The sequence below is a fragment of the Chiloscyllium punctatum genome, chromosome 1 (genome assembly GCF_047496795.1).
Source record: "Chiloscyllium punctatum isolate Juve2018m chromosome 1, sChiPun1.3, whole genome shotgun sequence".
NCBI lineage: Eukaryota > Metazoa > Chordata > Chondrichthyes > Orectolobiformes > Hemiscylliidae > Chiloscyllium > Chiloscyllium punctatum.
The window spans coordinates 144,358,066-144,383,344 of NC_092739.1; the positions used below are offsets into that span (position 1 = coordinate 144,358,066).

The 25,279-nt window shown below is 40.0% G+C and overlaps 2 protein-coding genes across 3 annotated transcripts in view; one reads left to right on the forward strand and one right to left on the reverse strand.

Moving 5' to 3' along the window:
- LOC140480894 (lysine-specific demethylase 3A-like) overlaps positions 1 to 2,169 on the forward strand; it is a 79,055-nt gene extending 76,886 nt beyond the window's left edge. Inside the window, exon 25 of the mRNA XM_072576462.1 lies at positions 373 to 2,169. Within this exon, the coding sequence (XP_072432563.1) occupies positions 373 to 459 (87 nt within the window). The 3' untranslated portion in view covers positions 460 to 2,169. The remainder of the gene's footprint in view (positions 1 to 372) is intronic.
- A 3,971-nt stretch (positions 2,170 to 6,140) lies between these two features.
- LOC140480901 (charged multivesicular body protein 3) overlaps positions 6,141 to 25,279 on the reverse strand; it is a 68,590-nt gene continuing 49,451 nt past the window's right edge. For both annotated transcript variants that reach the window (XM_072576493.1, XM_072576485.1), the window contains 5 exons: positions 21,002 to 21,062; positions 15,230 to 15,409; positions 11,057 to 11,178; positions 9,360 to 9,474; positions 6,141 to 8,043 (listed from right to left, as the gene is read on the reverse strand). In XM_072576493.1, the coding sequence (XP_072432594.1) occupies positions 7,901 to 8,043; positions 9,360 to 9,474; positions 11,057 to 11,178; positions 15,230 to 15,409; positions 21,002 to 21,062 (621 nt within the window). In that variant the 3' untranslated portion in view covers positions 6,141 to 7,900. The remainder of the gene's footprint in view (positions 8,044 to 9,359; positions 9,475 to 11,056; positions 11,179 to 15,229; positions 15,410 to 21,001; positions 21,063 to 25,279) is intronic.

The following is a 25,279-nucleotide window of genomic DNA, read 5'->3' on the forward strand; positions in this document are numbered from 1 at the left end:
TAATTGTCTGGTCTTTTGTCTTATTTCTATTTTTAAATAATTAATTAACTCCAAAGTGTCATCCTAAGATCATGAATGTTGCTGTATATAATGCAAGTTTCGCCTCACCAATATAAAACATTTGGGGATATAGCATAAACTTTGTTGAGATGCTGAACAAGGGAATTTTGTCATCACCTCAATATGTGCTGTTTCTCACCAAACAAGTGTTGAGCCCGTGATTCCATCCTCTGAGTCACTGGGATCAAAATTTAGCATTTGAATCAAATCTGATTAGTTGGGTCACAAGCTAACAATTTGTATCTTTGGGTACTGAAATTAATAACCATACTAAGAGTTCTATAATACATTTTATGATTTTATTTTGTATAGGTGAAGAATATCATCTACCATGCAGTGAAGGATGCTGTTTCAATGTTGAAAGCTCACGAGTCCAGCCTTCTCAAGAATTCCATCTGAATCCCAGTTGAAAGCTGTGTTTTCCTGGAAAATCTGCACTGTAACGTTAGTGGCATCATCTTAAAGGAAAGGAGGCAAACTGATATTTTTTTCAATGAACTTTGACAGTAAATGAGGAAAGGAACATAACACAGATCTCTACTTCATCTTCTTTTAATTTTGTACAAGTAAGAAATGATAATAGTCTGTACAATTCTGCATATGTTTATAGCCAGTAAATTTTAGTTCCTTCTTTATCTCTTTTTGTGGTTAATACAAAATCAATTGTATTCTACCTCCCACTATTCAATTTATTTATTCTCCTCTTTCCCAAAGAGAGATTAATGAGATCCAGCTGTCTCAAGAAATGCTTTGAATTAAAATCTGAGTTGCTGCAACATCTGCAGAAACAGCAAATAATGAAAAGAACCCACACACAATGTAGCTTTATAAATTAGTTGAGGATGCCATGGCCAGTGATCCCAGCAATCAGCAGCATCTTATTTCTGTATGTATCCTGTTTTGGAAGTCAAATTTCCATTTTCAACCATTGGACACTGCTTAAAAACTAACCAAATCCTTTGTAAATATATCCTCTTTTGCTGCTTCAGTCACAGCTGGATGCTGCTCCTTTCATATCTGGTTAATCTATGACGCACAAATTTCACCACAAGTTTCAGTGTTCTGACATCAACACCCCAGATCTGAATATGCCTTTTTTTATTATTGCTTTACCATGTCTTCTGTTTCCACTTTGTGTAAATATTTATCAATTCTTTTTGAGGTACTTTGGGTGGAAGCCCTTTTCTGATTAAATGTTGCTAAACCATTTGAAAAATCGGATGGGTCTGGTCAGCCAAGAATTAAAGATATACAGTATTGGGATTGTTTACTTGTGCAGTACATATTCCACACAGTGCTAATTAAATATACATCAATAAAGCAGATGAGCTTACTTTTTGATTTGTGGGGATGCCATTTCACATCATAACACGTACAAGCATAGGATTCTCTCATTTTGATGTGACTACTGATTTTCTTTTTGCCAAACTATTCAAAGTTTATCGCGAAAAAAAGCTCATCTCCTAGATGAGTATTCTAAATGGAGGCAGCACATGTTGCCCTGTATTTGTAATGAGTAGGTTCTAATGATAGTTCTCCCAAAATAATATTGTGCATTACACTATATATAAGCAAATTGCATTGTTGGGGAAATCAGCACTGTATGAAAGAGTTCTGTCTATTTTCTCAATTTACCTCATAGTAAATCAAGGGTCCTATTCTTCAGTTTGAAGCTGGTAGTACTGAGTTGTGGTTTTCATCTTGACTTAATTGATTATTAACAATACTAACTGGAAAGCGATTTTTCTCCTCCACTGTACCAACAAGCAAAAGCTTTTAGTTTATCTTGAGCATGGAATTGTGGCTGGAAAGTTGAGGGGATTCTTTGAGCTGCTTTTTAAAAATTCTTAGAATGCTTGACATTTCCTTTATCTTCTGTATTAAGAATTTTGGATTACTCAGGACCCACACTTGAATGTTTAATGTATCATGTTGATTTGTTTGTTTTGTACATTTTTCTCTTGTAGTTTAAATACCGTGTGACTGAAGTTTGAGATCTGGAAGATGACGAGTTGATCAGTATAATTGTTTACAGATTGTCTGCAGTGGTACTTGTACACCTTGATAATGTGATTTTTACACAATATATGGAAATGTTCTTGAAATTCAGTGCAAGCTTGCTTTATTTTGATGACTGAGTTGGTTTCAGTGTTTGTATTAAGATCCAACTTCATGTCACTTCTGGCTATCAGTTTACATCCATGAAACACTGATTAATAAGGACCCAGTTGGGTTTGAATGTTACCTGGTAACTGCATATTAGCAGTGTAGTGGTAGGGCTTGACCGAGTCGTGTATTTGATGCAGTGTAAAACTACAAGACCTAATTCTGTGTGAGTGATTTTTGGTTTTTTTTTTGAAAGGCTAATCTGGAAACATGAGTATTATAAAGCTCAATCGGTTTAGTAAATTAAACTCTGACAAATGGATTTCAGTATAATGTGCAGCTATCCACTTGGAAACCAATACAATTATATTATTTCCTTAATAATGAGACTGGAAACTATGGTAAAGCAAAGGGCTTTGGGTGTCCATGCGCACAGGTGACTACTTGTACCTGCGAGCTAGCTATTAGTAATCCAAGAGGTTAGCAATCGTGGGCCTTATTTCAATAGATCGGAAGTTGTTTCCATTTTAAGGAGTCTCAGTCAAACCCATCTGAGGTCTGTATTCCAGTTTAAAAAAATCCTAAATTCTGTCATTATCCTTTCCCACATGATTTGACTCCTCACTTGCCTGCTTATACAAAGCCTTCGATCTAATGTTGTTATCCTTTGTCTTCATGTTCCCTATAACATCCCCACCATCCAAATCTGTAACCTTCACTAGTCTAACATCCTGAGACAGAGGGGGAGTGACTTCACAAAGAAAAAGCCTATGGTTAGCCAAATGCTGCTGACAAGACTGATTTAGTACAAAGTGGAACTTCTATCCTCTGGAATTCCAATCAGTTCTGGCAGTAACAGGGAACGTCTGCAATCCAATCAGAGGCTGTCAAAGATAGCAGGACCTTGTTTCTTGATCTTGTGCTTTTAAAGCCTTTTGGACCCTATAATAGAGTTCAATTATTTGTGATCATAAGTACTGTTTTTTTTTAGGAAAGCAGAAGCTAGTAATTGTGCTGTGACATTTCTAGTTTTTCCAACCCATTAATCCCTCCCCTTTGCCATGGCTGTCACTTTTTTTTTCTATTTATTGCATTTTACATACTGCAGCAGTGACCCTGTTTTAGTGTTGAGGGAGGAAGTCATTTGTAAATTCTGTAGGTCTAGTCACTCGCAGAAGAGACATCTGTTTAGCATCCATCCTATCCCGTTCTTCAGGATCTTGCATGCTGCTTACATCTTGCTTCTCATTCTGCTGGATACTCATCAATACAGGCCCACACCTTCCTCATAAGCTAAACTCCATTCAAGGAATCAAATAGAGTGAACCTTCTTTGTATTTCTAAAGATATTATATCCCTTCAAGTAAAAGAGTATTCCAGGTGTGGCTTCAATACTATACCATATGCAATTGTAGTAACATCCCTATTCTAATATTCCATTCCACTTGCAATAAACAACATTTCAATCACTTTTTCCCTAATCATGTGTTGTAGTGAATCAGATGTACAGTATGGAAACAGGCCCCCCCCTTAAATAAAACCAGTCCCATTTGCCAGCATTTGTCTCGTATACCCCTCCAGGTGTCTAAGTGTTGTAATTGTACCAGCTTCCACCACTTCCTCTGGCAGCTCATTCCATATACACACACACACACACCACCCTCTGTGAAAATGCTGTCCCTTAGGTTGCTTCTAAATATTTCCCCTCTCACCTTAAATCTATGCCCTCTAGATTTGGACTCGCCCCACCCTAGGGAACATACCTTGTCTATTTACCCTATCTATGCTCATACTGATTTTATAAATATCTGTAAGGTCACCCCGCAGCCTCTGATGCTCCAAGGGAAACAGCCCCAGCCTATTCAGCCTCTCCTATAGATCAAACCCTGGCAACATCCTTATAAATCTTTTTAGGAACCGTTCAAGTTTCCCAATACACTTCCTACAGTAGGGGGACCAGAACTGCATGCAATATTCCAAATGTGGCCTAATCAATGACCTGCACAGCTGCAATATGACCTCCCAATACCTACTATGCTCAATACACTGAGAAATAAAGGCAAGCATACCAATTGTTGCTTCACTCTCCTATCTATCAGTGACTCCACTTTCAAGGAACTATGAACCTACACTCTAGAGTCTCTTTGTTCCACAACCCTCTCCAGGACCTTAGCATTAAGTGTATAAATCCTGCCCCGATTTTCCTTTCCAAAATGCAACACCTCTCATTTATCTAAATTAAACTCCATCTACCACTCCTTGGCCCATCTGATCAAAATCCTGTTGTTCTGAGGTAGGCTTCTTCACTGTCCACTATACCTCCAATTTTGGTGTAATCTGCAAACCATACCCCCTATGCTCAAATCATTAAATGAAGAAAAGCAGTGGACCCAGCAACAATCCATGTGGCACATCGCAGGTCAAAGGCCTTCAATTTGAAAAGCAATTCTCCAACACCATCACAACTCCCTGGCTTCTACCTTTTGAGTCAGTTCTGTATCCAACTGGCTGGTTCTCCCTGTATTCCATGTGATCAAACCTTGCTGCTAACCCACCGTATCACGAGGAACCTTGTTGAATGCCTTACTGTAAGTCCATATAGATCACATGTATCACTCATCTTATCAATCTTCTGTTATTAACTTCAGTTTTTTGAAGGAGAGAGAGACTATTTCCAACGCACAAAGCCATGTTGACTATCTCGAAGTCTGTGTCTTTCCTAATACATGTAAATCCTGTCCCTCAGGATTCTCTCCAACAAACTGCCCACCACCACTGTCAGGCTCACTGGTCTATAGTTCCCTGGCTTTTCCTTACCACTTTTCTGAAATAGTGGCACCATGTTAGCCAATCTCCAGTCTTGTAGCATCTCACCTCCTGGCTATCTATGATACAAATATCTCAGCAAGGAGCCAGGCCGTCACTTCCTTCGCTTCCCAGAGTTCTAGGGTATACCTGATGAGGTGCCAGGGATTTATCCACCTGTGTGTTTTTAAGATGTCCAGCACCACCACCTCTGTAATATGGACATTAAGATGTCACTGTTTATTTACCCACATTCTATATTCTCCACAGTAAATAAGGATGCAAAATACTCATTTAGTATCTCTTGCGGTTCCACACATATATGCCCTATTCTCTGCTGAGTTACTCTTTTGTCCTTAATGTATTTGTAGAATCCCTTTAGATTCTCCTTGACCCTATTTGCCATCTTGATTTCCCTCAAATATACTTCTGCTTTTATACTCTTCTAGGCATTCACTCTATCTCTGCTGTCAGTTTCTGATGCATGTTTCCATTTGCCTGACCAAAACTTCCATTTCTTTAGTCATCCAGCATTCCCTACACCAACCAGCTTTGCCCTTCACCCTAACAGGAATATACTGTCTGGACTCTCACTATCTCATTTTTGAATTTTCAAATGACCCTATTATTCTTATAGATAGCCTTACAAATTTGTTTCAATTTCTTACTGATTATTGGGGGTCTACAGTACAGTTCTAATAAGGTGATCATCCCTTCTCAGTTCCACCCAAATTAACATCCCTGGACGTATTTCCAGGAATATCCTTCCTAAGTACTGTGGTAATGTTATCCCTAACCATAAATGCCACTACCCCTCCTCTTTTGCTCCCCCTTTCTATCCTTCCTATAGCCTCTATACCCTTAAATATTAAGCTGCCAGTCCTGTCCCTTCCTGAGCCACGTCTCTAATTGTCAATTCCATGTACCTAACCATCTGCTGTACCTGTTAGGCATTTTTCATCAAAATAAATGCTGTTTATCAGTCCTACCTTGTTTTCTATGTTCCTGACTGTTTGACTTGCTCCTTTCCCAACTAGTCTCAGACTGGTTTCTTTTCTCACTATCTCCCTGGTGATGTTTGTGCAGTACTCACACACATTGGCCTGTTCATGAGGCAGGACAGAATCTGTCAAGTGGTATAACATGTTTTCCATAAACACGACAATAAATTTAAAAGTTGTATAAACAATTTATTAAGTTGTTTGAGGTTTTTCTCATAATACAAAGCTTCAGTAAGCAGTACAGATCCAATGAATCTCAACTATTTTTGGGTAACAATGAACTGAATCATTGGCAGGTTATTTCCTGTACCTCCATCCTTAAATGTTTATGGATCAAAATACTGCATTATTTGATGTTAGTCTGAGATTGCAATAGTATTGGAGGTCCAGTATGACAAACTCTTACCTCAACAATTTTTGAATGCATCACTGCAGCCAATCCTGCTTCAGCATTACTTCAACATGAAGAAAGAAAGATTGTGATACAGTTCTATTGAGGATGATGTGTTGGGGACCGCAATAACCAACAATGAAGTTACTACTTAAAATACAGCATACATCCTGAGTCCAGATTCCGGTTCGATTGAGTATTGTCACTCAGGAGTGTTTCTATAATCTGCTAAACCAAATGCAAAATCTACAATCCATCCATAAATATGTATCAAAGCAAAAAAGTCAAATTCTCATTAAAATTGCTCTACTGCATTGTAGTCCCATTGTGATTCCTACATTATAATAGTGACTACTCCAAGTATTTAATTGATATCTCAGCATCAAAGGCTCCATATGCAGTGTTTTACTCCTCCAGCTGAACAAACCACAAATACACTTGTCAGCATCTTGTGATGGGGAGGTTAGTAAAAATACTCTCCACAACCAATGTTCTTTTCAAGCTGCACAATCTTGCAGCAACTTGCAAGGTTCCAAATGTTGGCCCTGTTAATTTAACATCTGCCTGCACAAGAAAATTAAAGGCTCCGTGGGGAAGGCAAAACATTTCACAAGTAGATCGTGTTGCTCAGCAATGAGATTAGTGTTTTACTGGTAGTAGCCCATGTTCCAATTCAAACTTTTGTGGTGGAAAGTCAGAGATGAAACATTAACTGTTTTTCTCTCCACACAGACTGAGTATATCCAGCATATTGTTTTTAAATTCAGATTTCTGGAATTTTTGCAGTACTCAAGACAACAGCTTTAAAGACTACAGCAAAAAACTCAAAAAAATTCAAAATCCCTAGACAATTTCACACTTGTGATAAAGGGGGCAATGCAAAATTAGCTGCCTGCAGTTTATAAGAAAACTTGCTTTAAGTAACAGAACACCTGTATGAATGACAACATAAGCAACCAGAGTTACATATCCCCCAAGCAATTATCATTGAATTTTTAACTTTCATTCCAAAGGGTTTATTTTGAATCGCTATGAACTATCCATTTGATACAATTAAGGCCACATGAAGTATCTATACATGTAAAAAAAACTAAATTTGGACAGCTAACATTACTACCCCAAATGAAAAACATGCCTTCACTGTATGTTCTTCACAATGATTATTCAAATTACACGAACAGGGACCCCAAACTTCATTGCATGCCTGGGAAGTACACTTAAAACAATAAGAAATCAATATTGAAGTACTGAAATCATTACGCTGAATGATAAACTGAGAAAAGTATGTTGACAAGACAATGCTTTAGCAAAGAAGTAACATTCACAAGTGCAATTTTTGTTTTTCTTCAGAAACCTTCCCACCTATACAAATTTAACTGTAGTTACCTTTCATTAAGAAGGAAATGTTTACTCATATTTGGAAAAACAAAATTACATTGAACAGGAAGTAGAAAGGATATCCATTAAGTGCAACTGAATTATATCACTGGAGAAAATTTGTAAAAGGGAAAACTGTACAACTAAGTTATTTACATATTTAACTCCGTAGGGCAGCCAGTCGTGACTGCATTTCTTCAATATCTTCCTCTGCCTCACCCTCATCGGATGCAGCTGTAGCTCCTTCAAGCTCTGGTTCTGGGAGAGCATCTGTGACTTTGCTGGGAGCTTTCCCAAGAGCACCTGCAAAAACAAATGCATCAGAAGATGAGGACATTAAAAGGTAATATCTCCAAATTTGTAGATGATACAAAAGCTGGGTGGAGGATGAGCTGTGGGAAGGATGCAGAATCATGATCATCATTAGATACTTAATTCCAGATTTTTAAAAAAATTGAATTCAAATTTCACTATCTGCCATGGCAGGATTCAAACCCATGTCCCCAGAATGTCACCTAGATCTGTGGATTAACAGTTTAGCAATAATACCACTAGGCCACTGCCTCTCAAAGGGGGCAAGCAGTTCGGGATATTACTACATTTCAGAAATCTATATCGATACCCAATTATAAATCCACTAATTTTTTTAAAATGCTCACAGGATGTGGATATGTTAGATGGGCTGGCATTTATTACTTACTCCCTCATCACCCTCAAAAGGTGATGGTGGGCTGCCTTCTTGAAATGCTGCATCCCAAATTGGTGCAAGTGAACCTACATTGTGTTAGGGAGGAAGTTCCTGAATTTTAACCCAGCAAAATGAAGGAATGTCCATGTTTTAAAGTCAGGATGCTGTGTGGTTTGGACAGGAGTGTGCAGGTGGTTGTGTTCCCATGCACCTGCTACCCTTGTTCTTCTAGATGTTGGAGGCTGTATTTTAGAAGACGCAGTCTAAGGAGCTCAATGAGGAGCTACAGTTTGTCTTGTGGGCTGTGTCTTAGTGGTGGAGTGATTTTTACATTGAAGGTGTTAGATGGGTGGAGGAGGTGAGGGCTGCAGATGCTGGAGATCAGAGTCGAGACTCTGATGCTTGAAAAGCACAACAGGTCAGGCAGCATCTGAGGAGCAGGAGAACCGATGTTTCAGGAATGGGGCTTGTGGGCTGGGGGAGTGCTGAGAGATAAATGGGAGGGGAGGCTGGGCTGGGGAGAAGGTAGCTGAGAATGCAATAGGTAAGTTTAGATGGGTGTCAATGTAACTGGCTACTTTGACATTGATGTCAGCACAACAGCCTATTGACAATCAGCAAGTCCAAAATAAGGCAACTCAGAGTTAGATTTTCTTTAACTTTGAACCTTAATATATTAAGTGTATTCTTAACTAAATTTTACTTGAAAGCTCCATTACGCTTGGTAACCTGTCCCCTAAAAACCACCTCCCTCCCATTAAAAGGCAATTACATAGTGGAGAGATGGAGACTGAAAAACAATTATTTTACCCCCCAAATCTTGTCCCAAAAATTTACTAGCAGAGATTTGATTTCTGAGAATGATACTGGTAAAAGTTCCTTGAGAGATTCAGTATTACAAAAATTTTTAAAGACAGTGGCCTTAGTTTACCTGCAGTAACCTCAAAAAGTATCTTGTCAATTTCCATCTCTGCTGCTTCTTCCATTTCTTCCTCATCTTCCATGCTTTCAAAAGTATCCTCTAACATCTCCTCAATAATCCCTGCCTGGTGAATACAAGACAGTGCAGAATGCAAAGCAATAGTTGATTATAATTATGGATATTAACACATTAGAGATTTAGAAGAATCTAGGAATGAGAAGCTTCATTGCGAGTTTTGAGAAGATTTGTAGCTCAGGTTGAGGTTCTGGATGTAGGTTTGCTCGCTGAGCTGGAAGGTTCATTTCCAGATGGTTCGTCACTCTACTAGGTAACATCTTCAGTGGTAACGCTTGGCTCGGAGGCCCACTGGTGACAAAATGTCTGGAAATAAACCTTCCAGCTCAGTGAGCAAACCTACATCCACAAAAACTAAATTTACAAGACAGATAGATAAGTTGGAGCTTTCCTCCTTAGACAGGAGAAGGCTAAGAGGAGATTTGACAGAACTTTTCAGACCCATGAGCTAGACAGCAGCACTCACTAATTTCCATTCTGTGTGGGCCTATGAGACTCTTCTGCGGCAGTAACTTCCAGAACTGTAAGTCAATGCCACGATCGGTGATAAGCTGCACAACATAGAGGGAACATTACTAGAGACTGTAGATAGGGAGAAACTGCTCTCACTTGTAAAAGAATCATGAACAAGTGGACATAGTTTTAAAATGACTTGCAAATGAAGCAACTGTGAAGTGAAAACACTTTCACATAGGTACTTGTCAGAGTCTGGAATGCGTTGCCTGAAAGTGTGATGGGGGCAGATTCAATCAAGGATTTCAAAAGAGCATTTGATGATTGTTTATATTCAAATAATTTGCAGAGGTATGGAGAAAATGTACTAAGTCATAATGCTCATTTGGAGAGCAGGTGAAGGCCCAATTGGCATTTTCTGTGCTGTAACAATTCTGTGATTATTGACAATGCTATTAATATCATTGCCTTGACAGAAATATAAATTATTTGACTAATCTATTATCTGTTGACTAGAAAAGCAGTAAGTACAAAAAATATAGAAGTACAAGAAACTCTCCCATTGCATTGTTCTTAAAAGCACCTATAACTGAAATATCTCTCCAAAGATTCTGTCGGACTAATCTGTTCAGTGTTTATATTTTACATTCTGGTTCAGGTTTCCAGCAGCTCTTGTTTTTGAAGTTTTTCTGACTTGGGAAGTTGATTCACCAAGCAGCTGGTGTAAGCCAGCTTTCATCTGCATTCCTTGTTGAACTGGCTGATCATGGGTAGAACAAGATGACACTATATTCAGCCTCAGCAATTATGGATACACCCTCTAATCTAGTACACTACACCTGCTGCTCATGAAAATATCATTATGTTAGACATACATTGAAACAATCCAGCCCAGCATGAACTTGTGTAGCCAGTTAGGTCACAAGTTTGATTTCAAAAAGTGAAACTACAGAAGAAATCTCACTTTCCACAGCTCTCAGGCAGGAACCGATGATCATGATCTTCTGATTCCCAGTGGAATTCCATGGAATTACAGGGTTGGTCCTGATAAATATTCTAAATGGATGGGCTGTATTTTTACAACAATAACAACAGCATATACAATACAGGTTCAAACTAAAATGTAACTGTTCTACGGAACTACAATTCTAAAGGCTAGGGCCTGGGTTTTGTCTCACCTTCATCATTTCTTTGGACAGATCTCTCATGGTGGCTTGAATTTCAGGGATTTTTACTAAACTCTGCATGGCTTTCATCACCTCTGTGCTCTTCTCTAAGGAACCAGTGACTTTCGCTACAGCTGTGAAGAAAGGACAAGGATAAGAAAATGCTCATCTTCAGTTAACAATCTATAGCAATTTTACGACCATTTCATGATGACTTAAAAAACAATCAGGGCTCCAACATTTTGAATAGAAAATCTCCAAAAATAGTAATTACTGTAATACTTACCTATAAATGATCAAAATGAACAAGAGGCCCAAGCATGTTGAAGCTCTTAAATTTAACAGCAAAAGAGTCCAGAATGTGTTTGGAGAACTTGGCTAACTCATTTCAGTCAAGACATTTTTAATGATTTTGTAATGTGGGAAGTGGATTTGAGATGCCTGTCATACTTAGCAAGGGGCATAAGGGTGGACATGTTAAGGAATCTGGGCATGCAAGACAAAACTGGGAGAAAGTGAAGACTGTAAAAGAGCAGAGACAAAATATGAAGCACTGTTGCTGATGTTGTAATTTTGTTACCAGTCATTAAATAGGCTCTATTTTATATAGATAATTGAGAGTGCAGTTTCCAACTGTTATGTGGGTCACCTTACACCATAAAACATATTTTTGCATTTTATATGTGTTGTTACCGTGCAGATATGATGCACCTTTTTAGGGGAATAAAATATAATTTACATATTGCATCTTATCATTAGAGCTGTAGACAGCAAATATGAAAAGATGCGCAGTCCTTCCCCATATTACTCTCTCGTCATTTGAGAATTCCAACAGCAGGATATCTTTGCTAATGTGTTTTTTAACATTAAAATGCATTTACTCTGGTTATATATTTTTGAAAACTAAAATTTAAGTAGTAACGGATTTAATCACAATTAACTGATGAGATTATTATTCTCAAAACGTATTTGAATAGGTACTCTCTTCTTCACACTGGCTCTACCCCCTTCCCATGTCAATTTCGAGAAATGTCTTCTTCTAGTTGAAAGGGTAACTATCTCCTCTATTGTCTCATTCAGAGTCACTACTTAAAGACTATAGGTCACAGGAGAAGAATTAGATCATTCTGCCCATCATGTCTACTCCACCATTCACTGAACATAGAACATTACAGCACAGTACAAGCCCCTCGGCCCTCGATATTGCACTGACCTGTGAAATCAATCTGAAGCCCATCTAACCTACACTATTCCATATCATCCACATCCTTAAAGTTAGCAATCTATTACTGTTGCAGGCAGGGTGTTCCATACGCTTACTACTCCCTGAGTAAAGAACCTACCTCTAACACCTGTCCTATATCTGTCACCTTTCAATTTAAAGCTATGTCCCCTCATGTTAGCCATCACCATCAGAGGAAAAAGGCTCACTGTCCACCCTATCTAATCCTCTGATCATCTTGTATGTCTCTATTAAGTCACCTCTCAACCTTCTCTCTAATGAAAACAGCCTCAAGTTCCTCAGTCTTTCCTCATAAGACCTTCTCTCCAGACCAGGCAACATCCTAGTAAATCTCCTCTGCACCCTTTCCAATGCTTCCACATCCCTCCTATAATGCGGCACCAGATATCAATGTGATATCATTGATACTCTTGGTTTAACAACAGATTCTAAATAATATTATGCTTCTGTCAAAGAGTGGGTGGGAATAGCTCATCTATTGTGAAACCATGTTATGCCCATTTGTCAAGTATGCCCCTCCAAAGCAAAACATCATACATCAGATATACACTGCTTCAGGATAAATAGGTAGATCACCAGGGAGTAGAGAATGTGTAGGTGATTAGAATATAATAGATAACAGTTGCTTAAAAACAAAGTTATATTGAGTGTTAAAGCTTTTTGAAAAAAAATCATCTTATAAAACATTCTTCTGGGGTATATTTGAAACCATTCTGGTGGCACACATGTCAGTAGCAATTCTAAATCACTTATTCTACATATATGGGCAGTTAGAGAATGTTACATTTCTGCTTACGGTATTTTATATTTCGATTTATTAATTTAAACTCCGAAGAGGTTATTTTCCTTGGAAAATTCACTATCAGATAACATATTTGAGAGTTTGAGCACCACCCCCATTATTTAGTACACAAAGCTGTTAAAGCCTTAGGACAAAAATACATTGCCTGCATTCATGAATTTTCATTTCTTTTAACAAACCATAGTGTAACAGCATCATCTGCTTTATATAAAAATCCAGCAATTATGAGAAGATGAATCTCCATCAAGATAAAAGCTACATAAACTTGCCCCTCTACTTAAATGATTTGAAATGAACATACTCTTTACTATAATTCTAGTGCTTTTACGAGTTCAAAAAACACCAACTTAAGTCAAGGCTATCTTTAATATTTTCATTACATTTCAAAATAAAGGTCATTTGATATTTCATTACTATTTCCTTATAACTTTGGAATGCTTAGAGACCATTATTTGAAACCAGGGCCAAAATTATAAGCACCAAATGAAATTTTAAATTATTATTTCTAAACTGCTCAAGCATAAATGGCTTTTCAATGAAAAGCTATGTTGGAAGTATTAAAAATAAAGTATTCTGGGGGAAATGTATTAGCCAATGTTCAATCCAGCTTGGTAGGAATGGGAAGTGAGTTTTACAGTCAGAATTTGACAGCATGGAAAGAGACCCTTTGACTCACTGTGCTTGAGTTTGTAATCAAGTAGCCATCTACCCTTTTCCTATTTTATAGCATTTGGCCATAGCCTTGTATGTTATTAGGCTTCATGTGATTATATTTCTTAAACTTGTGATGGTTCCTGCCTCTAACAGCCTTTAAAAGCAGATAGTTTCAGATACTCACTGATGCAAACAATCTTCTTTAAAGTCTGTCTAAACCTCCTCCCCTTTACCATAAATCCTCCTCCCACAGTCCAAAGATGTGCAGATTAGGTGGATTAGCCATGCTAAATTGCTACATGGTGTCCAGGGATGTGCAGGTTAGGTAGATTAACCATGGTAAGTGCAGGGTTACGGAGATAGCATAGGTGTTTGGGTCTGGGAGAAATGTTCTTTGGGAGGTCCGTGCAGACTCTATGGGTCAAATAGCCTCTTTCTGCATTGTAATTCTATTAGTGATTGTGCACCCCAGACCAACACCGGCACCTCCACAACATCTCTTGAAGGAAGTCTTTTTTTAGATTAGATTCCCTACAGTGTGGAAACAGGCCTTTCAACCCAACCAGTCCACACCGACCCTCAGAAGAGTAACCCACTCACACCCATTCCCCTCTGACTAATGCACCTAACACTATGGGCAATTTAGCACAGCCAATCCACCTGACCTGCACATCTTTGGATTGTGGGAGGAAACTGGAGAACCCAGAGGAAACCCACACAGACATGGGGAGAATGTGTGGAGTTTGCACAGTCGCCCAAGGCTGGAATTGAACCTGGGACCCTGGTGCTTTGAGGCTGCATTGCTAACTACTGAGTCACCGTGCCATCCCTAAGGAGTCTTTTCAAAAACAAAGTACAGGGCCAACATCTTCATGTCCTATCGCATTAAAATCTGCTTTTCCTCAATTCAAAACATTTATATCTGGTCTACCTTTGACCTTTTCCATGACTATCTTAGTTCTTATTGATTTATGATCACGATCACCGAAATGCTCTCCCATAGATACCACCCTCTAAAGTTTTCACAGTTATCCATCCCAGTTAATTCTGGCGAAGTTGAAATCCCCTATAACCTTTTTACTTTTACACATCTCTGAAATGTGCCTACATTTCTGTCCTTCTTTTCCTTCCTAGATCTATAGTATACTCCAAATGTGACTGCCCTCTTTTCATTTTTAAGTTTCACCTATTTGGTCTCAATTGAGAAGCCTTACAAGATGTTCCTCTTTATTGCAGTAATTGACTCCTTGATCAATACTGCCACACTACCTCCTTTTATGACCTGCTATGTCTCACCTGAATATTGTACACCTCAGAATATTGAGATGTCAGTTCTGCCCCTCCTTCATCTAAGTCCTCATGATAGCAATGTTGTCATTTGGGAGTTTTAAACTGATCAGAATGGGTCCAAAGCAGTCATCACAAGAATTTCAAGAGTTGGTTATTGCATTTTTCTGAAATTGGAGCGACAATACTAATCACTTACCTAGCTGGTTTTTCATGCTCATAAGGACAGAGTTCATTTGAGCTTTTGACGCATACAGCTTTCCCACAGCCTTTCTGGAATGCACAATTTCTTTAGCTAATATAGTGCACACATCCCTTTGGCCTTTCTTTGCAGCATCTTTTACAGATCGCTTGACTTTTTCCTCTTCTCTTTGAATATCTAACAAAGAGATAAGAAAGTATTTTTAAAAACACATCTCTATAATGCTTTACTTATTTAATGGCTTATCTTCACTTCAGTATCGCTAAGTACTGCAGCAGTTCAAGAAGTCAGCTCACTACCAATTTGGGATGGGTAAAAAATGCTAGTCTAGCCAGTGTTAGCCACATATTACAAATACATATATTTTAAAAATCACGTTCCTTAGGCTGCCCCAACAGGTTTCAGAAAATTATCTGAAGTGCACTTGTGGGGAGTGGTGAACCTGGTAGACATTTTGCACAAATGATCCTATTATCAGCATTATCTAGCCAGGTAATGAAACGTCTGGATATCAAACCTACAGCTCAGCGAGCAAACCTACACCCTAAACCTCAACCTGAGCTACAAACCTTGCAAAAAACACCAGAATTCACTGTGTTTCTTTAAATAGTGTCATTCAAATAAGTTAATAAAGTTGGCAACATCCATCTGCACGAATCAACGGGTTTCAAAGGACTGCCGAGAAAGCAGCACATCCTCAATACTCTGTAGGATTGCTCGCCAAGATGGTACAAACTAAAATTCTGAAGTGAGATTTAAACAAGTGACCTTCTTATTTAGAAAAAATCCAGCATGGTCTGCATAATGGCATTTTTAAAGAGCTTAGTCATTCTATCTAAAAAGAAACATGTAACTTGTAAAAGATTAATGAGAAAAAAAAATTGCTCCTTTCAGAAAAAAAGTTAATGGGAACAAAAATTTTTTAAAAATGCAAAACAGGCCAAAAGGCAGGAGGAAACAACATACAACCTCAGAATTTAGTACAGCATATTGTGAACCATACAAATGCACTTTCAATAATGATCAGTGAGCAGCAATCAAGAATAGGCATCTTATATAATTGTTCCTCTTTTGCTAACTGGGGGTCAGTTAGCTCAGTTGACTGGATACCTGGTTTGTAATGCAGAGTGATGCCAACAGCATTGGTTCAATTCCTGTACCAGTTGAGGGTGTTGTGAAGGACTCTCCCTTTGCCAGAGGCATGATGACCCTCAGGTTAAACCATTGCCAATCATCTCTATTTAATGAGACAGCAGCGCTATGGTCTGGTAAAACTTTGGCCATTGCTAACCAGGAACTTCAAAAACATCTGCATTTCTCCTATAAGACTATGAGACTAACCAACTCAATGCAGGGCAGTGAACTGGTGACCTTTTTTAATCTATGACACGCACAATCGGAAAGGCATTATCACCTTCTTAGATTAGATTATTTACAGTGTGGAAACAGGCTCTTCGGCCCAACAAGTCCACACCGACCCGCCGAAGCATAACCCACCCAATACCCCTACATTTACCCCTTACTTAACACTACGGGAAATTCAGCATGGCCAATTCACCTGACCTGCACATCTTTGGACTGTGGGAGAAAACCAGAGCACCCGGAGGAAACCCACGCACACATGGGGAGGATGTGCAAACTCCACACAGTTAGTCGCCTGAGGCGGGAATTGAACCCGGGTCTCTGGCGCTGTGAGGCAGCAGTGCTAACCACTGTGCCGCCCATAAAACTTGTATCAGTTCAGACTAATTAAACTTCCCTAAGGATTGCGATGTGGATGTGCCAATGTTGGGCTGGGGTTGACAAAGTTAAAAATTACAACATCAAGTTATAGTCCAATAGGTTTATTTGTAAGTACAAGCTTTTGGAGCACTTCTCCTTCATCATGTAGTTAGTGGGCAGTATCATAGGACACAGAATTTATAGTAAAAGATCAAAGTGTCATACAATTGATGCAATGTATTGAACAAACCTAGATTGTTGTTAGGTCTTTAATCACTTGGAATGTGTTGCAGATTTTGATTCATTAACATGTAAATCCCAGAACTTATTTCAAGTCACATTCCCGACTCTAACCTCATACTTTTAATGCATTGTCTGAGCTGAGATGTCACTCTTTTGTTATAACACCTCAAGCTATCTCCGGAATGTGACTTGAAAGAAGTTCTGGGATTTACATATTCATGAATTGAAACCTGCAACCCATTCTAAGTGATTAGCAGCAATCCAGGTTTGTTCAATACATCGTGAGGGGCATTGATAGGGTAAACAGACAAGGGCTTTTCCCTGGGGTGGAGGAGTCCAGAACTAGGGTGAGAGGGGAAAAATTTAAAAGGGACCCAAAGGGCAACATTTTCACAGAGGGTGGTGCATGTATGGAATGAGCTGCCAGAGGAAGTGGTGGAGACTGGTACAATTGCAACATTTAAAAGTCATCTGGATGGGTATGTGAACAGGAAGGTTTAGACGAATACAGACAAGTGTGGGCAAAGGGACTAGATTAGGTTGGGATATCTGGTCGGCATGGACAAGTTGGACCGAAGGATCTGTTTTTGTGCTGTACATCTCTATGATATCGCATCAGTTGTATGACACTTTGATCTTTTACTATAAATTCTGTGCCCTTTGATCGTACCCCACTAGCTACCAGATGAAGGACCATGCTCCAAAAGCTTGTACTTCCAAGTAAACCTGTTGGATTATTATCTGGTGCTATGTGATTTTTAACTAAGGATTGTGGAGTCACCTATGATACTTTAGTTATCTAAACTAAGCTGGTCTCTCACTAAACATAGATAATTGATAAGGGGTTTAAAGATTATCACAGATATAGGTTGATCTTTGCTAAATTTGGAAATCATGAACTAGAAATATCTTGGTAGTATTCTTTCATAGGCTTTCTGTATTTATTTCTTTGTATTTCTTTGATGCTTTTTAAATTCAATTCATAAATCCTAATTCTTAAGAACAGGCAGCAAAGAGAGGCTAATCAGCTCATCCAACATGGGCAGCACGGTGGCTCAGTGGTTAGCACTGCTGTCTCAATGCCAGAGATCCAGGTTCAATTCCACCCTGGTTGTGCACAGTTTGCACGGTTTACCCGTGTCTGCATAGGTTTCCTCTGCTTCTCTCCCATAGTTCAAAGATGTGCAGGTTAGGTGGCCTGGCCATGCTAAATTGCCTATAATGTCTAAGAATGTGTAGGTTAAGTGGATTAGCTGTGGGATATGCAGGATTATAGAGTAGGACGGGATGGGTCTCGGTGAGATGCTCCTCAGAGGGTTAGTGTGGACTCAATGGGTCATATGGCCTGCTTCCATCCTGTAGGAATTTTATGTGGAATAAACAAACTTGACTGTTATATTAATATTCTAATTGTAGAAATCTGTTCTTTCAAACAGCACATTGTCACTGGACTGGATTAGACTCTGAGAATGGCTCAGTTTTGATTTTTTAAATTCACTCATGGGTCATAAGCCTAAGTGGCTGGCCAGAACTTATTACCTGTCCTTAGTTGCCCTTGAGAAAATGGTGATGAGCTTTCTTCTTGAACTGCTGCAGTCCATGTGCTGTAGGTGACCCACAATGCCCATTAGGGACTAAATTCTAGCATGTGACCCAGCGATACTGCAGCAGCGGTGATATAATTTGCAAGCGTGGATAGTGAGAGGCTTGGATCAAAACATGCGGGTGGTGGTGTTCCCATATATCTGCTGTCCTTGTTTTTCTATATGGAAGAGGTTATGGGGTTTGGAAGGTGCTGCCTTGTGGATCCTTGGTGAATTTCTGCAGTGCATCGTGTAGATAGTACACGATGCTGCTAGTGGTGGATGGAGTGGATGTTTGTGGAGGTGGTACCAATCAAGCGGGCTGCTTTGTCCTGGATGAATAAAAAATAAATCAAGTATAGCGAAAGGTTTACATAATACCCATTTTTTAAAAGAGAAAACTGTTTCCAACATAGAAAAGTTTGGATGAAGGAAGTTTCATTCTAGATAAAAGAAAAACACTGCAGATGTTAAGATTTGAAATAAAAACAAGGCGCTAGGGAAATTCAGAAGGTCTCTCAGCATCAATGGAGAAAGAGATATGTTAATGTTTCAAGTCCAATATTACTCTTTAAGATACCTGCTGCTGAGTTAGGCTGGCATAGACAGATTCCTGGTAAACAAAGGAATCAAGGCCTATGGGAAATGGGCTGGAAAAAACTTGTGAGGAATGTTGGATTAGTCATGAGTCTAGATGAGAGCGGTGCTGAAAAAGCACAGCAGGTCAGGCAGCATCCGAGGAGCAGGAAAATCGACGTTTTGGGCAAAAGCCCTTCATCAGGATTGAAGGCAGGGAGCCTCCGGGGTGGAGAGATAAATGGGAGGGGGGGTGGGGCTGGGGAGAAGGTAGCAAAGACTACAATAGGTGAATGGAGGTGGGGATGGAGGTGATAGGTCAGAGCAGAGGGTGGAGTGGATAGGTGGGAAGGGAGATTGGCAGATAGGACAGGTCATAAGGACAGTGTTGAGCTGGAAGGTTGGAACTGGATAAAAGTGAGGACTGCAGGGTAAGGCGGGGGAAGGGGAATGAGGAAACTGGTGAAGTCCACATTGATGACCTGGGGTTGAAGTGTTCCAAGGCGGAAGATGAGGCATTCTTCCTCCAGGCATTGGGTGGTGAGGAAATGACGGTGGAGGAGGCCCAGGACCTGCATGTCTTCGGTAGAGTGGGAGGGGGAGTTAAAATGTTGGGCAGTGGGGTTGATTGGTGCAGATGTCCCAGAGATGCTCCCTAAAGTGCTCTGCGAGAAGGCGTCTGGTCTCCCCAAAGTAGAGGAGACTGTAATGGGAGCAACGGATACAATAAACGACATTGGTGGATGTGCAAGGCTCCTTTGGGGCCTTGGATGGAGGCGAGGGGGGAGGTGTGGGCGCAGGTTTTATAATTCCTGTGGTGGCAGGGGAAATTGCCAGGAAGGGAGGGTGGATTGTTGGGGGGCATGGACCTGACCAGGTAGTCACGGAGAGAACGGTCTTTGCAGAAAACAGAAAGGGGTGGGGAGGGAAATATATCCCTGGTGGTGGGGTCCGTTTGGAGGTGGTGGAAATGTCAGCGGATGATGCGGTTTATGAGGAGGTGTGTAGGATGGAAGGTGAGGACCGGGGGGGGTTCTGTCCTTGTTACAGTTGTAGGGGTGGGGTTTGAGGGCGGAGATGCAGGTTGTGGATGAGATGCGTTGGAGGGCAACTTTAGCCATGTGGGAAGGGAAATTGCAATCTCTAAAGGAGAAGACCATCTGGTGTGTTCTGTGGTGGAACTGGTCCTCCCCTGGGAGCAGATACGTCAGAGACAGAGGAATTGGGAATACGGGATAGCATTTTTGCAGGAGGTAGGAGGTGTCTTCAAGATGGCGTCTGGCTTCAGCGGTGTAGAGGTCAGTGTGCCTAACTACCATTGCACCCCCCCTTATCCACTGGTTTGATGGCGAGGTTGGGATTCCTACTGAATTGTGGAGCAGGATCGAGAAGCTAAATAACCTGCTCCTTTTCCTATTTCTTTGGTCTTGCAGTTTCTCGAGCACTTTGTCATTATTTCAAAGCTACATTCTGTTTGCATTGCTTGGATGTTTTTGCTCACGAAAACCTCTCCATTTATGAAATACTGTGGACACAACACTGTACTAAAATTCCAGACCTAGGCCTATAGATTTCACTTTATTCAGTGTACAGCACTAAAACATTCAATTGAATCATACAGTGGAAATATAAAATCTTTACTTACCTCGGATTTGTCGGTCAATCACCCTCATTTCCTTTCTTATTTTTAATGACCATTCTGTGACCTAATCAGAATCAAATTTTAATAGTATTAAAACCAGATAATTTATTTTGAATAATGTTAAGATCAAACTCCTGAAATGTTCTATCTAATGGCACTGAGTGTGTACCACTGCCTCAGACAGTAGCAGTTCCAGGCTAGGCCTCACCTTCTCACAAACAACTATGGTATCTATGGACCAGTGATCTTTGCAAAGTCTTCTTCAGTAACACCTATCCCACAGACTACTGAACCATCAGCTTGATGTACTCATATTCACATCATAGCTTACAATCAATATCCTGGATACCCCATTACTATCTCTGGCTGTCCTGACCTACTGACAAGAAAGACCCACCACATGTTACAGCAGAATGCTATACAGCCAGGAGGGAATAACCCAGAGTCAAAATTGTCTCAAACACAATGAACTTTCATGGCATCAGGTCAAACATAGGCAAGGAAACCTCCTGCTGATTACCACATACTGTGCCACCCTGGCTGATGAGTCTCCACAGTTGAAAATCACTCGAGGAGAGCACAAAGAGTAGAAAGGCCAAAGAATATATACTGGGGTGAGGGACTTCAAATGTCCATGATCAAGGATGGAGCAGTAGCATGATTAACTACAGTCCTAAAGAATGTATCGATTGGTCTGCATCAAGTGTTGAGGGAACCAACAACAGGGGAAAAGCTATTCGCCTTCATCCTTGCCAATCTACCCAGTGCAGATATATCTGCCAATTACAGTAGGAGCAACCATCACATGGTCCTTGTGGAGCAATGCTCCTTTCTTAATAGTGATACTATTCATGTTGTGTGACAATGCCACCATGATAAATGGAACAGATTCAGAACAGATCTAGCAGTGTAAAACAGGGCATTCACGAGACATTGTAGACATCATGCAGCAGAATTGCATTCAAGTACGATCTGCGACTGCACAGCCCAACAAATTAATCACATTATCATGAAGAAAACCTAAAAATAAGTTAAACTCCTTAAGCTACCACGCAGGATTGCTTGCGTACTAAATAATGGAATGAGCATGCTATGGCCAAAACCAATGCAATCCTGCCATATCCACTCATGAATGGTGATGGACAATTAAACAATACCTCCATCCTGAAAGATGACAGAACCAAGTACCTTACACAAAACACAGGCCTAAAGCAGAAGCAACCATCTTCAGAGGTGTAGAGTGAATGATCCATCTTGGCATCCTCCAGAGGTCCCCAATATCACAGAGGCCAGTATTCACTCCATTCTTTGAGAGTGATAAAGCAGGTAAAAGCACATGGAATCTAGGATAACTTCACAAGTTGGATCCAAAATTGGCTTTGTGGTAGGAGACGGAGCGCGGTGGCTGTTTGTGTGACTGGAGACCCCATTCAGTGGTGTACAACAGATCAGTGCAGTATCCCTTACAGTTCATGATATATATATTTAAGAAAATGCGAGGGAGATTGATATATAAATTTGTGGACGACACAAAGATTGGCCAGGAGTTTGACAGTGAGGAAGGAGGTCTTAGGATACAGAAGGATATAAACAGAGCAGATGGACATATCACTGGCAGATGGAACTTAACCCTGATTAGTGCAAAGTGATGCACTTTGGAAAAAGTAACAAGATGGCAGGAGACTAGAAGGTCTGAGGGAGAGAGAGATCTTGGGTGCTTCTCCGCAGATCCCTGAAGATGGCAGGACAGGTTTACAGGGCCTATGCCTGAAACATAGACTCTCCTGCTCCTCGGATGCTGCCTGACTTGCTGTGCTTTTCAAGAGTTTTTGACTCTGATCTCCAGCACCTGCAGTCCTCACTTTCTTCTAGGTTTACAGGGTAGTTAAGGTGGCCGATGGGACACTTGTTTTTATTAGTCATGGTATAAAGTATAAGAGCAGGGTAGTTACATTGGAGCTGTAGAAAACTTGGAATAAGCCACAGCTGGAGTAGTGTGTGCAGTTCTGATCACCACCTTTCAAAGGAAGGATGTGATTGCACTGGAGGGAATGCAGAGGTGATTCTCCAGGATGTTGCCTGTGCTGAAGCAGTTTAGCTATGAAGAGAGGCTGGGTAAGGTTGGGTTATTTTCTTTAATGCAGAGAAGGCTGAAATGGAACATGATTGAGGCATATAAGATTAAGGAGGGCATGGACAAGGTGGATCATTTTCAAGGGGGCATAATTTTAAGGTGAAAGGCAGGTGGATTAGAGGGAATTTGAGGACAACAAATTCACTAAAAGGGTGGTTGGAATCTGGGATGTCGTGCCTGCAAAGGAAATTGAGGTGGGAAACCTCACAAATTTTCATAAGTACTTGGATAAGCACTTGAAATGTCATTACATTCAAGGCTCTGGACAAAGTGCTGGAAAGTATAGATTTAGTTTAGTTTTTATTGGTATGGACTCAAAGGGCCAAAGAGCATCTTCTGTACCATAAGATTCTATGATTCATTAGTATCTTTCCATAGAATATCAAGAAACAGGTGGAGACACTGGATAAGGCAAAAGCTACAGGCCCCGATGACATCCTGACAGTAGTACTGAATAGCTATGCTCCAGAACTAGCAGTATGTCTAGGGAACCTGCTCCAACACCGACATCTTGGTTACAAGGAAAACTAACCATGAACATCCTGTTTATAAAGAGACAGAACAAATCCAAACCCACCAAGCATCACCCTTTTAGTCTACTCAGAAATCAGCAAATTACTGAAAAGCATGATTGACAGTGTTGAGGGGAGAAACTTGATTGTCAGTGATGCTCAGTTTGGGTTCACCAGTGCTACAAATCAGCTTTGATCAAAACATGGCCAAAGAGCTGAGGTGTTCAAGAGGTTCAATTTAAGGCAAAATTTGACTGAGTGCAGCATCAAGGAACTTTGACAAAATTTAAATTAATGGGAAATTGAGGAGAAATTCTCCACTAGTTGCAGTTATACCTATTACAAAGAAAAATGGTTGTGATTGTTGGAGGTTAATCATCTCAGCTCCAGGATATCTTTGGAGTTCTTCAGGGTAGTGTCCCAGGCCCAAAGAACTTCAGCTGCTTCATCAATGACTTTCTTTCCATCATAAGGTCAGAAGAAATGATTGTGGATAATGAATGTACAATGTACAATTCTTGACTACTAAAGTAATTTGTGTCTGCATGTGTCAATGCCTGAACAACATCCAGGTTTGTAATAGCAGGTGGCTTCTAATACTTGTACCACAAATTGCCTGGCGATACCAATTCCAACAGGACAAAATGTAACCATCTTCCCTTGATACTACCATTAGGTATTACCATATCACCCTGGAAAGTTATCACTAACCAGAAACTGAACTTAAGACCAGCCATCTGAATACTTTGGCTACAGGAGCTGGTCATGGCTAGGAATTCTGCAATGAGTAACTCACCCCCTTATACTCTAAAGCCTGTACACCAACTACAAGGCAAAGGTCAGGATTGCAATGGAATATTTTCCATTTGCCTGGATGTGTGCAGTTCCAACAATACTTAAGTAGTTCAACACCAACCGGGAGAAAAAGCACCCGAGTAATCAACTTGTAACCACCTCAAAGCATGCATGCCCCCACTACCAATGTACACTGGAAGTAGTTTGCACTATCCAGAATCTCACCAAAGTTTTTCAACAGCTCTTTCCACATCTGTGACCCCTAACATGTAGGATGACAATGACAGCAGATGCATGGAAGCAAGTTCTCCTTCAAGTTACCTACTAACTTGACCTAGAGTAAAATTCCTTCAATGTTACTGAGTTAAGATCCTACACCACCCTCCCTAACTGTACCGCAGGTGTGCCTGTACCACATGGACTGCAGCAGTTGAAGGCAGCAGTTCCCTACCACATTCTTAAGATTAGTTAAGAACCCAGGCAATAAATGCTGGCTTTTCCAACAAAGCTCAAATCACATGAAAAAATATCAACAAACCATTTGATAAATAAATTTTGGCTTTATTAATGGGCATCCACATCAAGGATTAATTTTTGAAAATTTCTCAGAAGTCTTATAATACACAATGAGGCCATTTGGCTAAAACATGCCTGCACCATAATTCAACAGGTTTTTATAATTCAGATAGAAATTAACAGCTGGACTGTCATTAGTACAGCTGCAAATACAAAGACAATATTAATTTCAAATTATTATCAAAAAATGCAATTCTCCAAAGTCCAGCAATTGCCGTAAACTTCTCTATTACAATTTTAAAATATGAGAACCTTAGAAAGGTC